This window comes from Vulpes vulpes, chromosome X (genome assembly GCF_048418805.1).
Source record: "Vulpes vulpes isolate BD-2025 chromosome X, VulVul3, whole genome shotgun sequence".
In the NCBI taxonomy this organism is placed as follows: Eukaryota; Metazoa; Chordata; class Mammalia; order Carnivora; family Canidae; genus Vulpes; species Vulpes vulpes.
In genome coordinates, this window is record NC_132796.1 from 96,178,567 (window position 1) to 96,193,990 (window position 15,424).

General features: G+C 37.3%; 1 protein-coding gene across 1 annotated transcript; it reads right to left on the reverse strand.

Moving 5' to 3' along the window:
• Positions 1-3,111: 3,111 nt before the first annotated feature.
• ACTRT1 (actin related protein T1) lies at positions 3,112-13,446 on the reverse strand. Its single transcript, XM_072743676.1, has 2 exons — positions 13,393-13,446; positions 3,112-4,350 (listed from the first exon to the last, which is right to left on the reverse strand). The coding sequence occupies exon 2, from the start codon at positions 4,326-4,328 to the stop codon at positions 3,195-3,197; it is 1,134 nt and encodes a 377-aa protein (XP_072599777.1). The 5' UTR covers positions 4,329-4,350; positions 13,393-13,446; the 3' UTR covers positions 3,112-3,194.
• Between the last annotated feature and the right edge of the window lie 1,978 nt (positions 13,447-15,424).

The following is a 15,424-nucleotide window of genomic DNA, read 5'->3' on the forward strand; positions in this document are numbered from 1 at the left end:
AACTCTGTTTGTTTCCTATAGTTAAGAGTCTCTCATGATTTGTTCCCCTCTCCAAATTCTTCCTATTCTGTTTTCCCTCCCATTCCCTGTGATCCTCTGCTCTATGTCTTATATTCCACATATGAGTGAAACCATATAATTGTTTTTCTCCGATTGACTTATTTTGCTCAGCATAATACTTTCCAGTTCCATTCATTTATTTATTCAAGTATAATTATCACACAGTGTTATATTAGTTTCAGGTGTACAATATAATGATTCAACAATTCTATACATTTCTCAGTGTTTATCAAGAAGAGTGTACTCTCTATCCCCTTTATTTATTTTGCACATGACCTCACCCACCTCCCCTCTGGCAATCACTAGTTTGTTCTCTGTATTTAAGAGTGTTTTTTGTCCTTTTTTCCTTTGTTCATTTGTTTTCTTAAATTCTACATATGAGGGATCCCTGGGTGGCGCAGCGGTTTGGCGCCTGCCTTTGGCCCAGGGCGCGATCCTGGAGACCCGGGATCGAATCCCACGTCGGGCTCCCGGTGCATGGAGCCTGCTTCTCCCTCTGCCTGTGTCTCTGCCTCTCTCTCTCTATCTCTCTGTGACTATCATAAATAAATAAAAATTTAAAAAAAAATTCTACATATGATTGAAATCATGTTGTATTTGTCTTTCTCTGACTTATTTCATTTAGCATGATACCTTCTAGGTTCATACATGTTGTTGCAGATAGCATTAATTTCTGATTTCCTATTTTTTTAAATTCCTTCTTCCTATTTTGAGGGTTTATTCTGTTTATTTTTTCATAAATTAGACATTAACTCTTTGATATTCACCCATTATTTTTACTTACATAAACATTTAAGACTATACATTTCTTTTTTTAAAAAAAGATTTTATTTATTTATGAGAGACACACAGAGAGAGGCTAAGACATAGGCAGAGGGAGAAGCAGGCTCCATGCAGGGAGCCTGATGTGGGACTCGATCCTGGGTCTCCCAGATCACACCCTGGGCCAAAGGCAGATGCTCAATGGCTGAGCCACCAGCTGTCCCAAGACTATACATTTCTTACTAATTTCAGCAGTAGCTGCATTCCACCCCTTAATATCTAATAATTTCTTCTCATTCTTTTCTTTTTTTTCTTTTGAAATGGATGAGGAGAAGGGCAGAAGAAGAGGGAGACAGAGAATCTGAAGCAGGCTCCATGGCCAGTGCAGAGCCTATTGTGGGGCTAAATCTCACAACCCTGAGATCATGACTTGAACTTAAATCGAGTTGGACACAACCAACTGAGCCACCTAGGTTCCTCTCTTCTCATTCATTTTTAATTAGCTTATAATTTTCATTAAATTTTTATTTTTGATACTTTTTTGAAGAAATATCTTTTAGTATTTCCAATTGCACAATGGTTATTTCATTTTTTCTTATTTTTAAAGTTTTTTACAGACCACTCAGTTTCAATACTCAGTCTAAATTTAATTAATATTTCTCTGACAAATGCAAGTATATTAAAAGATTTTTAACCCAAATCAATTTCCATGGCTTAGTCCTTTAGTATTATAGAGTTTTTGTCCTTTGTATTATGTTAATACTACAAATTAATGTGGTCAGTATTTTAAATTTACCTCTATTTATATCATTTTAAAATGTTCATTATTTTTTATGACCTATGCATCTTATTCTGGGATTATTTCTATATATCCTCAATTAATAATGTAAAATTTCCTTTAGTGAATGCTGTATTGGCAGTAGACACTTTCATTATTGTCAAAAAAAAAAATCTTTTTTTTTTTTTTTACCGTCTTTCTTGGAATGATTTTTCTGGGTATGTAATTTTAGATTAAGAGTAATGCTTCCCTAGCTCTTTGAAGGTGGCATTCCACTATCTTCTGGTTCCATTGTGTTTTGCTAAGTTATCTATAAACAAAAGAGTGTTATTAAGCCAGGTCTCTCAAATATATCTAAAAAATAAAATACCTAATTTATAGTGATTTATATCATTCAATAATTTTCATAGCTATATCAAGCCAGCAATGTGACATTCTGAAAATGCAGTTGAGGAGATAAGTGCAAAATAGACATTTCTTTTTAGTTTAATGCCTTTATTTCACTCAGGCTGAAATTTTGGGAATACCTCTTTGTGATTTGCTTCCCATCCTGTTCTTTTTGCCTGTATTACCTCTCATTTTCTTCTGTTCCACCAATCTATGTGAACTTGATTGTATGTATCCTTCTGTACTTTTCTCCAAGTACTTATAATTACATTAAAATATACATTTACATATGTACATATTAATGTGCACAGACATATATATGGGAAAGTGTCACTGTTTTGTTTACCAAATAGTTTGAATTACAAAGACTTCTCTGAATTTTCCATTTGTCTCTATATTTTGTAAAAATAACACTAATGAGAAAAAATTCATACAGGCATAATTTATTTAATAATTTATTTATTGATTACCATTAAATATTTCCAGTATTTTACCACTAACTAAATGAGGCCATAAACATAATTGAAATAAAAAACAAAAAGCAGATGTGTTGATTCTTAATACTCCCACTGGAAATAGGGGCCTTGAACTTAGAGAGCCTTAATCAAATAGTGAATTCTATTCACATTTAGCCACTTTGCCAAGGAAAATAGCTCCATCCTATTTAGTTGCCTAATCCCTGATAACAGCAGAGAACCTTATTTTGCTAATAAAGGATCAATTGAGTGAGAGGCTCTGTTAAGCCCTAACAGCAGGGTCGCATTTCTTTTAGGTAATTTCCCCTCCACTTCCCACACTTTCTCTGGTGATTTCTGTCTTTCAATAGCACGAGATCTGCCAAAAATACCCAAGATACTTGATTAAAATGAAGTCCCCAGGGATCCTACCAAGTTAGGCTTATGGGCATGAGGCTCAAGTACCTGCTTTAACTATAAACCCTGCCATGTAGACACAACATTAACAAATAAAGGATTTCTCTGGAGAAAACAACTAACAATGTCCATGAGCCAGAAAGGGTGTAATAGAACTACTTAAAATGATTCATTATCTGGATAAGAAATTACTCTGCTGCCACCAAAAATGAACTGAAACCAAAATGTCATATCAATTTTATCAAACACCATGCTAAAGCCCAAGGAAAGATGTCACCTTCCACAAGTGCTCCTGTGATCTTACACTTCAAGCAGTCCCCTGTGTTATGGATTCCTTAAAAGCATCTTCTCTGAACAACATATGTCCCAAACTCCATGAAATCTGCAGAAGTGATCCACATCTGCTTGAAACTGCTCAGAGAGGTCACAATGGATGCACCTATCCATGCAGAAAAACATCTATCAGGAGAAGCTGTAATCTTGATGGGAGTTCCTCTGGAAGCCAGCTGTTCCAGTTCTTTCATAAGTCTTTCCTCAAGCCCAGGGAAAAGAGTGGTGCCCCCAGACAGCACAATTTCTGCAAAAAGATTATTTTGGATGTCAGTGTCACACTTCATAATGCTGCTGGACACCATTTTGGAGAGTCCTGGGTTGTGAATACCCAGCTGATCGGGTGCAAAAAGAATTTCAGGCACTTGGTGCAGCTGGTCTCCAATGTAGATAACATTTCCGTCTGGCAGTCTGTATTCTCTCAGAACCTCTTCTGGCCTCTTGCATAGCTCTTTCTCTGGCTCCAAGGCCACATAACACAGCTTCTCTTTGATGTCACCAACTAAGGCCTTATTGAGTATGCAAGGGAAAGTACTTCCACTAGAAAGGAGGAGGCGAGTGAGGTGCTCTGTGATGTCCCTTCCTGCCACATAGAGCTTGGTGACAGCGTGAGGCAGGGAATAACCCTCAAAGATAGGGACTGTGCAAGTGACCCCATCCCCACTGTCCACCACTAATCCTGTGACAGAGGCAGAGGCATACAGTGCTACCACTGCATGATTGGACAGGTAGAAAGCAGGCACATTGAACGTCTCAAACATTACTTCGGCCATCTTCTCTCTAGTCTCCCTTGGGTTCAAGGAGGGCTCAGTCATGAGAACAGGTCGTTGACAAGGATTTACTCCTAGTTCCCACTCAAAAAGATACTTCCAAAGTTTCTCCATTTCATCCCATCTTGTTACCAGTCCACGCTCAATGGGGTAGTGCAAATGCAAGGCCTCATATTTGTATAGGGCTTTTTCTCCCACAAGGTACTTTTTCTTAGTGGCTTCTGATGATGGCATGTTGAATTTAGGATACCCCACAACAGAACTGATGATGCGACGGGGTCCAATCTCTCCAGACAGACCTGCTTTGCAGAGTCCTGATCCATTGTCAAAAATTACAGCTGGAATATCTAATACATGTGGATTAAACATGTCTGAAGCATGCTCTTCCGAACTTAAAAAAAAAAAAAAAACTCTTTGGTACTTTGTATGACAACAGGCACCTCTGGAAGTTTTAAAACCACAGGATTCCAAAGTTCTCAGGTTAACACTCAGGAGGAGCTAGCAGGCTGTCCCCATTCCCCCAGAATACCCCATCTTCAACCCATGAATCTTGTCCCCTTTCAGGCATCCCAGGGACTGCTATGGCAATTTCAGTGATGATGCCTCCTATGTAATAATCTAGCCAAGGCAACAATTATCCTCAGAGAGCAACAAAGGGATTTTAAGGGGTGGGGTCTCTGAGCCACCAATACTCCTAGCTTGAAGAAACATGAAAAAAGAGGAAGGTAGGTGCAGCTGGGTGGCTCAGCAGTTGAGTGTCTGCCTTTGGCTCAGGTCATGGTCCTGGGGTCCTGAGATGGAGTCTCATATTGGGCTCCCCACAGGGAGCCTGCTTCTCTCTTGGCCTATGTCTCTGTCCTTCTCTGTGTCTTTCATGAAAAAATAAATAAAATCTTAAAAATTTTTAAAAAGAGGAAGGTAAAGCATACCTATGGGCAGTTTATGTCTATGAATCTGAAGCAAAAGCCTAGCCTTAGAACCAAGTAAAGCAACCAAACTGTGGGCTTCTTTCAGAAAACTGGCTTCTATCCACTGCTAAATTATTCGGGGGGAATGACAAAATATACCCTTCCCTTTGCTAAGGGGAGGAACTAACCACAAAACACAAGTTCAGATTGGAATAAAGATGCCCTTAATCCAGTTTCAGAGGTACTCAGAAAACTCTTTTTATTATCCCCCATATGTGTTTCTTGTTTTCAACAGTTTTCTTGAGATAAATTTCACAAACAATACATCCACTCATTTATAGTGTACATTCCCATGATTTTCAGTATATTCACTGATTTGTGAAAATGTCACAAAAATCAAGTTTTGAATATTTTATTTACCCCCAAAAGAAACCCTGTATCCTTCAGCTATCACTCTCTTTAGACTGTCCTCCTGGGCCCTAAACATCACTAATATATTTTCTGTCTCTATAAATTTCTTCTGCCTTTTTCATATAAATGGAAGCATGTAGTATGAGGCCTTTTGTGTCTGACTTAATTAATTTAGCATATTGCCTGCAAGATTCTTCCACTGTTTGGATATAATACAGTTTCTTTACCTATCTTTACCTATCTAACAGCATACTATTTATTTATAATCCTTATGTATCTATATAATATCAGCAGAAATATTCTCTCTACTTCTTTGAACTTTTTTATAGAACTGGCTTTTAGGGGTCACCTGGGTGATTCACTTGGTTAAATATCTGCTTTTGGCTCAGGTCATGATCTCAGGGTCCCCACATGGGGCTCCCTACTTATTGAGGAATCTTCTTCTCCCTCTCCCTCTTGCCTTTCTCCCCTGCTCATGTTCTCTTTTGGGCTCTCTCTCTCGCTTGCTCTCTCTCTCTCAAATAAATAAATAAAATCTTAAAAAAAATAAAAGAGGTGGCTTTTGGCTAGGGTAGTAATACTTATATCAGACAAAATAGACTTTAAAACAAAGACTGTAGCAAAAGACATACATAATGATAAAGGGATCAATCCAACAAGGGGATATACCAATAATAAATATCTATGTATCCAACAGAGGAGCACCAAAATACATAAAGCAAATATTAACAGACATAAAAAAAACTGAGAATAATATAATATTAATAGAGTACTTTAACAGGCCACTAACATCAATGGATATATCATCCAGACAGAAAATCAACAAGGAAACCATAGCTTTGAATGACATAGCAGATCAAATGAAATTAACAGATATATACAGAATATATACATTCTTTTCAAGTGCCGATGAAACATTCTCCAGGATAGATTACATGTTAGTCCACAAAACAAGTCTCATTAATTATAAGAAAATTTAAATCATATCAGGCATCTTTTCTGAAGATTTAAATGATATCAAGCACCTTTTTTTTTACCACAGCAGCATGAAACTAGAAATTAGTAAGAAGATTGGGCTCCTGTATGGAGCCTGCTTCTCCTCCCTCTGTCTGTGTCCCTGCCTCTCTGTGTCTCTCATGAATAAATAAATAAAACTTTTAAAAAAGAAATTAGTAAGAAGAAACACCTCTGGAAAAATCACAAACACATGGAGGCTAAACAACATGCTACTTAACAGTTAATGGGTTCATGAAGAAATTAAAGAAGAAATTAAAGAATACATGGAGCCAAAAGAAAAAAAAAATAATGAAAGCACAATGTTCCAGAATCTTTGGGATGCAGCAAAAGCAGTTCTAAGGAGGAAGTTTATAGTGTAGAGGCCTACCTCAAGAAACAAGAAGAATCTCTAAACAACCCAAACTTACATATAAAAGACTGAAAAAATAATAATAAAGTCCAAAGCTCTCAGGAGGAAGGAAATAGTAAAGATTAGAGCAGAAAAAATGAAATACAAACTAAATAAAAAAACAGACAAAATCCAATGAAACCAAGGGTTGTTTCTTTGAAAAAATAAACAAAACCAATAAAAATTACAGGCTCATCAAAAAAAGAAAACAAATACATAAAATTATAAATGAAGGAGGAGAAATAAAAACTGATTCCAAAGGATTATAAGAATATTATGAAATATTACATGCCAACAAATTGGATAACCTAGGAAAAATGGATAAATTCCTGGAAACATATAATCTCGCAAAACTGAATCAGGAAGGAATAAAAAATTTAAAGAAACAAATTTCTAGTAATGAAACTAATCACTATTCAAAAAATTCACAGCAAACAAAAGTCCTGGTGGGGATGACTTTACAGGTGAATTCCATTAAACATTTAAAGAGGAGTTAATTCCTATTCTTCTCAATCTTCCAAAAAAAAAAAAATAAGAGGAAGGAAGAGCTCCAAATTAAGTCTATGAGGATGGTATTACCTTACTACCAAAACCAGACAGACAGTACGACAAAACAAACAAAATAACTATAGACAGATATCTACAGACCAATAACATAGGCGTAAAAATCTTCAACAAAATATCAGCAAACTGAATTCAACAATATATTTAAAAATCATTCACTATGATCAAGTAAGATTTATTCTAGTGAAACAAGTGTGTTTCAATACTTGCAAATACTTGTGATAAGTCACATTTATAAGACAAAGACTAAAAACCGTGTGATCATCTCAATAAATGTAAAAAAAGCATTTGACAAAATATATCATCCATTTATAATAAAAACTCTCGACAAAGTGGAGTTAGAGGGAACATATCTCAACATAATGAAGGTCATATATGGAAAACCAATAGCTAACATCATACTCAATGGTGAAAACTGAGAGGTGTTACTTTAAGATCATGAAAATACAAGTACGTCCATTATCATTACTTTTATTCAACATAGTACTGGAAGTCTGAACTATATCAAAAATAAAAGAATAAATAAATAAATAAATAAATAAATAAATAAATAAATAACTAGATAGATAGAATCTAAATTGGTAGGGAAGAAGTAAAACTATCATTATTTGCAGATGATATGACACTATATATAGAAAACCCTAATGACTCCAACAACAAAAAATTAGAACTGATTCATGAATTCAGTAAAGTCATAGGGTACAAAGTCTAAGTGCAGAAATCTGTTGCCTATATATAGATAAATAATGAAGTAGCAAAAAATTAAGAAAAGCAATCTTATTGTGGCCATTGCTGATAGAAACATCGGGGTGCAGGTGTCCCGACGTTTCGTTGCATCTGAATCTTTGGGGTAAATCCCCAACAGTGCAATTGCTGGGTCGTAGGGCAGGTCTATTTTTAACTCTTTGAGGGTATTATGCTGAGTGAAATAAGTCAATCGGAGAAGGACAAACAGTGTATGTTCTCATTCATTTGGGGAATATGAATAATAGTGAAAGGGAATATAAAGGAAGGGAAAAGAAATGTTGGGAAATATCAGGAAGGGAGACAGAACATAAAGACTCCTAACTCGGGGAAACGAACTAGGGGTGGTGGAAGGGGGGAGGAGGGCGGGTGTTGGAGGGGAATGGGTGACGGGCACTGAGGTGGACACTTGACGGGATGAGCACTGGGTGTTTTTCTGTATGTTGGTAAATTGAACACCAATAAAAATTAATTTAAAAAAAAAAAGCAATCTTATTTATAAGTACACTAAAAAAAATACCTAAGGAAAAAATTAACCAAGGAGGTAAAAGATCTGTACTCTGAAAACTATAAAACACTGACAAAAGAAAATTGAAGAGGACCTAAACAGATTGAAAGATATTCCATGCTTATGGATTGGAAGAATTAATATCATTAAAATGATCATAGTACTCAAAACAATCTACAGATTCAATGCAATTCCTATCAAAATACAAAGAGCATTCTTCACATGACTAGAGGAAATATTACTAAAATTTTTATGGAACCACAAAAGACCTTGAATAACAAAAGCAATCCTGACAAAGAACAAAGCTGGTGATATCATAATTCCAGATTTCAAAATATATTAAAAAGCTGTAGTAATCAAAACAGTATGATATTTTCATAAAAACAGACACAAAGATCAATGAAACAGAATTGAGAACCAAGAAATAAACCCACACTTATATGATCAATTAATCTGTGATAAAAGAGGCAATAATATACAATGGAGAAAAGACAGTGACTTCAAGAAATGGCCCTGGAAAAACTGAACGGCTACATAAGAAAGAATAAAACTAGAACACCATACATAAAAATAGACTCAAAATAGATAAAGGATTTAAATGTGAGACCTGAAACCATTTTTAAAAATTCTAAAAAAAAAAAAAAAAAGACTTAGGGAGCAATCCTTTTGACTTTGGCCATAGCAACATTTATCTAGATAGGTCTCCTGAGGCAAGGGAAACAAAAGCAAAAATAACCTACTAGGACTACATCAAAATAAAAAACCTTCTGCACAGTGAGGGAAGCCACCAACAAAATAAAAAACAACCTATTAAATGAGAGAAGGGAGAAGTTTGCCAATGATAACTGGTTAACATCAAAAGTATATATAGAACTTACACAACTCAATACCCAAGAAACAAATAATCCAATAAAAAATGGGCAGAAAATATGAATAGACATTTTTCCAAAGAAGACATACAGTTGGCTAATATATACATGAAAGGTAACCAACATTACCAATCATTAGATAAAGGCAAATCAATATCACAATGAGATATCACCTTGGGCTTATCAGAATGGGTAGACGAAAGAAAGGAGAAGAAAGAAAGAAAGAAAGAAAGAAAGAAAGAAAGAAAGAAAGAAAATGAATGAATGAATATTGGTAAGTATGTGAAGAAAAAGGAACCCTCGGTACTGTTACTGGGGATGTAAATTGGTACAATTACACTGGACAACAGTATGGCAACTAATAAAAAAGAAAAAAAATAGGAAGACCATATGATCCAGTAATCTTACTACTGGCTTTTTACTCAAAGCAAACAAAATCAATAATTTAAAGGGGTAAATGCAGTCCTATGTTATTGCAGACTTACAATAGCCAAGATATAGAAACAAGCCAAGTGTCCATTGATAGATGAATAGATAAAGATGTGTGATACATATACAATGAAATATTATTCAGTAAAAAAGAATGAGATCTTGACATTTCTGACTACATGGAGAGACCTAGATGGTATTGTGATAAGTGAAATGAGTGAGACAGAGAAACACAAATACCACATGATTTCACTTATGTGTGAAATCTAAGAAACAAAACAAATGAATAAAACAAAACAAAAAACAAAAAATTGGACTATTAAATATGGAGAACAAACTGTTGGTTTCCAGAAAGGAGGTGGATGGGAAGATGGGTGAAACAGATGAAGGGAATTAAGTGCTACAAATTTACAGTTATATAATAAATGTCACAGAGATGAAAAGTACAGCATAAGAATTTTGTCAATGCAATATTTATGGTGACATATTTTGATTACACTTATCATGGAGAGGGCTAAGTAATGTATAGAATTGCTGAAGCAGGATGTTGTACGATTGAAACTAATATAACATTTTATTTTATACTTCAATTTAAAAGTTTTAAAAATAGGGCAGCCTGAGTGGCTCAGCAGTTTAGTGCCACCTTTGATCTGGGGTGTAATCTTGGAGACCCAGGATGGAGTCCCACGTCAGGCACCCTGCATCATGGAGCCTGCTTCTCTCTCTGTACCAATCTCTCTCTCTCTCTTTCTATCTCTCTCTCTCTCTCTCTCTTTCATGAATAAACAAATATTTTTTTAAAAAAAAGTAGTTTAAAAAGGTTTTAAAAATAAAATAACCAGATTTTGCTTTCATTAATTTCCCTATTATTTTTATATTCTCTATTTCAATAATTCCTGCACTATTTTTTAAATCATTTCATTCCTTTTGTTTGCTTTAGCTTGCTCTTCTTTCTCCAGTGTGTTCAGTTGGAAGGTTCAGATATGGATGTGACACATTTCTATTTTTTAATATAGACTGAGATTATTCATTTTATTTGCAATTTGGCTAAGCTATTGTGTCCAATTGTTTGGTGAAAAACTAGTCTATATGTTTCTCTGAAACTATTTTGTAGATATAATTAACATTTAAATTCTGTTTACTTAAATAAAGGCGATTAAGGTGGGTGAGCTTCAAATAATCAACTGAGAACCTTTGGAGCAATGATAAAAGTTTCTTGGAGAAAAAGGAATTCTTCCTCAATACTATAACAGAAAACCTGCCTGAGTTTTAAGGCTGGCCATTTCTGACTAAAGACTGTAACATTGTGATGGTTAAATTTATGTTGACTTGATTTGGATAAGGAATGCACAGATAGCCTGTACAAGATTATTTCTGAGTGTATCTCTGAAGATATTTCTTGCAGAGATTAGCATTTGAATTGGTAAAGAGAGTAAGGAAAATTAGCCTCACCAATGCAAGTAAACATCATTCAAATGTTGAAGGCCCTGAACAGAACAAAAAAGCAAAGGAAAAGTAAATTTACTTTCTGAAAGAGGATGTCTCTGGGACACTCATCTCCTGCTGTTGGAAAATGGACACAGGTGCTCTTGATTCTTGGACCTTTAAACCTAGACCAGAACTTTCACCATTCACTCCCCTGGTTCTCAGGTATTTAAGTTTGAACTGGAATTATACTACCAGCTTTCCTGAGTCTCCAGGTTACACATGGCAGTTCATAGGACTTCTCAGGTTCCATAACTGCATGAGCAATCCCTCATAATCTATCTATCTACCCATTCTTTTAGATTTATTTCTCTGGAGAACCCTCATTCAAACATCGTCTTCTTTTTCCTGCATTTTTGAGATATACTTGATATATCGAAATTATAAATATATGTATATATGTATTTACATATGCATATATACTTATAATTTTGGTATATATACATTCTGATATACAAGATTTTGATATATAAATATATATATAGGGGGCAGGGCAAGATGGCGGAAGAGTAGGGTTCACAAGTCACCTGTCCCCACCAAATTACCTAGATAACGTTCAAATAATCCTGAAAATCTACGAATTTGGCCTGAGATTTAAAGAGAGAACAGCTGGAATGCTAGAGTGAGAAGAGTTCACGCTTCTATCAAGGTAGGAAGACGGGGGGAAAAAAGAAATAAAGAAACAAAAGGCATCCAAGGGGGAGGGGCCCCACGAAGAGCCGGGCAAAGGCCGGGGTGAGTGTCCCCAGGACAGGACAGCCCCGCCCCAGAGAAGCAGGAGCTTCATCAACCTTCCTGGACAGAAAAGCCCCCGCAGGGAGTTAGAGCAGGATCCCAGGAGGGGCGGGGATGCCCTCAGGCTCCCTGGGACACTAACAGACACCTGCGCCCTGGGGGGAATGCGCGGAGCTCCCTAAAGAGCTGCAGCGCATGCACAGCTGGACCTGGGAGCAGCTCGGAGGGGCTCGGGCAGAGGCTCCACGCAGAAGGGGCTGCACGGCCAGGAGCTCGAATCCAACAGCACAGGCCCGGGAGCACAGGGTGCTGGGGACTCAGCCCAAGATCCAGCGCTCCCCAAGGGACAGGCAGAAGCCTGGAGGGCCCAGGAGAGCAAGGACACTCCTGCCCCAAGCTGAGCAGATCAGTGGCACCCACCCCCGGAGCATCCAGGCCCCTGCAGACTGAGAGCTCTGTAGTTACTGCAGGAGCTGACTCCAGGGCTCCAGAGCTGGCCACAGCCACTGTTGTTGTTCCTCCTGGGGCCTCACAGGATAAACAACCCCCAGTGAACTTCACAGTGGCCTCAACGGATAAGCAGCTTAAACATCTTTCACTGAGCCCTGCACCAGGCAGGGGGCTGAGCAGCTCCCCCAAATGCTAAAACCTGAGAATCAGCACAGCAGGCCCCTCCCCCAGAAGACCAGCTACAAGGACAGGGGAAAAACAAATTATTGACCAAACAGCACTGGAAAGTTCCAGGGGAAGTCGAGGGATTTACAGTACACAGAATCAGAGGATACTCCCCCTTGTTTTTTTGTTTCTTGATTTCTGTTTGCTTCCACCCCCCATTTTTTCTTTTTTTCTTCTCTTCTCTTTTTTTCTATTTTCTTTTCTTTTTCTTTTTTTTTGAATAATAAATTTATTTTTTATTGGTGGTCAATATGCCAACATACAGAATAACACACAATGCTCATCCCGTCAACTGCCACCCTCAGTGCCCGTCACCCATTCACCCCCACCCCCCACCCTCCTCCCCTACCACCACCCCTAGTTCGTTTCCCAGAGTTGGATCTTTATGTTCTGTCTCCCTCTCTGATATTTCCTACCCATTTCTTCTCCCTTCCCTTCTATTCCCCTTCACTATTATTTATATTCCCCAAATGAATGAGAACATAAAATGTTTGTCGTTCTCTGATTGACTTATTTCACTCAGCATAATACCCTCCAGTTCCATACAAGTTGAAGCAAATGGTGGGTATTTGTCATCTCTAATGGCTGAGTAATATTCTTTTTCTTTCCATCTTTCTCTTCTCTCTTTTTTTCCATGTCCCAATAAAACTTGTTTTTGGCCACTCTGCACTGAGCAAAATGACTAGAAGGAAAAACTCACCTCAAAAGAAAGAATCAGGGGATCCCTGGGTGGCGCAGTGGTTTGGCGCCTGCCTTTGGCCCAGGGCGTGATCCTGGAGACCCGGGATTGAATCCCACATCCGGCTCCGGGTGCATGGAGCCTGCTTCTCCCTCTGCCTGTGTCTCTGCCTCTCTCTCTCTCTGTGACTATCATAAAAAAAAAAAAAAAAGAATCAGAAACAGTCCTCTCTCCCACAGAGTTACAAAATTTGGATTACAATTCAATGTCAGAAAGCCAATTCAGAAGCACTATTATAAAGCTACTGGTGGATCTAGAAAAAAAGAATAAAGCACTCAAGAGACTTCATGACTGCAGAATTTAGATCTAATCAGGCAGAAATTAAAAAACAATTAAATGAGATGCAATCCAGACTAGAGGTCCTAACAATGAGGGTTAATGAGGTGGAAGAACGAGTGAGTGACATAGAAGACAAGTTGATGGCAAAGAGGGAAACTGAGGAAAAAAGAGAAAAACAATTAAGAGATCATGAGGATAGATTAAGGGAAATAAGGGACAGCCTGAGGAAGAAAAATCTACATTTAATTGGGGATCTCAAGGGTGCCGAAAGGGACAGAGGTACAGAATATGCATTTGAATAAACCATAGCTGAAAACTTTCCTAATCTGGGAAGGGAATCAGGCATTCAGATTCAGGAAATAGATATATCCCCCCCTAAAATGAATAAAAACTGTTCCACACCTCGACTCTTAATAGTGAAGCTTGCAAATTCCAAAGATAAACAGAAGATCCTTCAAACAGCAAGAGACAAGAGATCCCTAAATTATATGGGGAGAAAGATCAGATTAACAGCAGACCTCTCCACAGAGACCTGGCAGGCCAGAAAGGGCCGGCAGGATATATTCAGGGTCCTAAATGAGAAGAACATGTAGCCAAGAATACTTTATCCAGCAAGGCTCTCATTCAGAATAGATGGAGAGATAAAGAGCTTCCAAGACAGGCAGGAACTGAAAGAATATGTGACCCCCAAACCAGCTCTGCAAGAAATTTTAAGGAGGACTCTGAAAATTCGTTTTAAGAAGAAGTCCAGTGGAACAATCCACAAAAACAAGGACTGAATAGGTATCATGAGGACACTAAACTCATATCTTTCAATAGTAACTCTGAATGTGAATGGGCTTAATGACCCCATCAAAAGGCTCAAGGTGTCAGATTGACTAAAAAAGCAGGACCCATCTATTTGCTGTCTACAACAGACTCATTTTGACATAAGGACACCAACAGCCTAAAAACAAAACGTTGGACAACCATTTACCATTAAAATGGTCCTCAAAAGAAAGGAGGGGTAGCCATATTTATATCAGATAAACTAAAATTTACCCCAAAGACTGTAGTGAGAAATGAAGAGAGACACTATATCATACTTAAAGGATCTATCCAAGAAGAGGACTTAACAATCATCAATATATATGCCCTGAATGTGGGACCTGCCATATATATCAATTAATAACCAAAGCTAAGACATACTAGATAATAATACACTTATACTTGGTGTCTTCAATCTAGTGCTTTCTACACTCGATAGGTCTTCCAAGCACAACATCCCCAAAGAACCAAGAGCTTTAAATGATACACTGGACCAGATGGATTTCACAGATATCTACAGAACTTTACATCCAAACTCAACTGAATACACATTCTTCTCAGATGCACATGGAACTTTCTCCAGAATAGACCACATACTGTGTCAGAAATCAGGTATGAACCGATACCAAAAGTTTGGGATCATTCGCTGCATATGCTCAGACCATAATGCCTTGAAATTAGAACTAAATCACAACAAGAAGTTTGGAAGGACTTCAAACACGTGGAGGTTAAGGACCATCCTGCTAAAAGATGAAAGGGTAAACCAGGAAATTAAGGGAGAATTAAAAAGATTCATGGAAACTAATGAGAATGAGGATACAACCGTTCAAACTCTTTGGGATACAGCAAAATCAGTCCTGAGGGGGAAATACATTGCAATATAAGCATCCATTCAAAAACTGGAAAG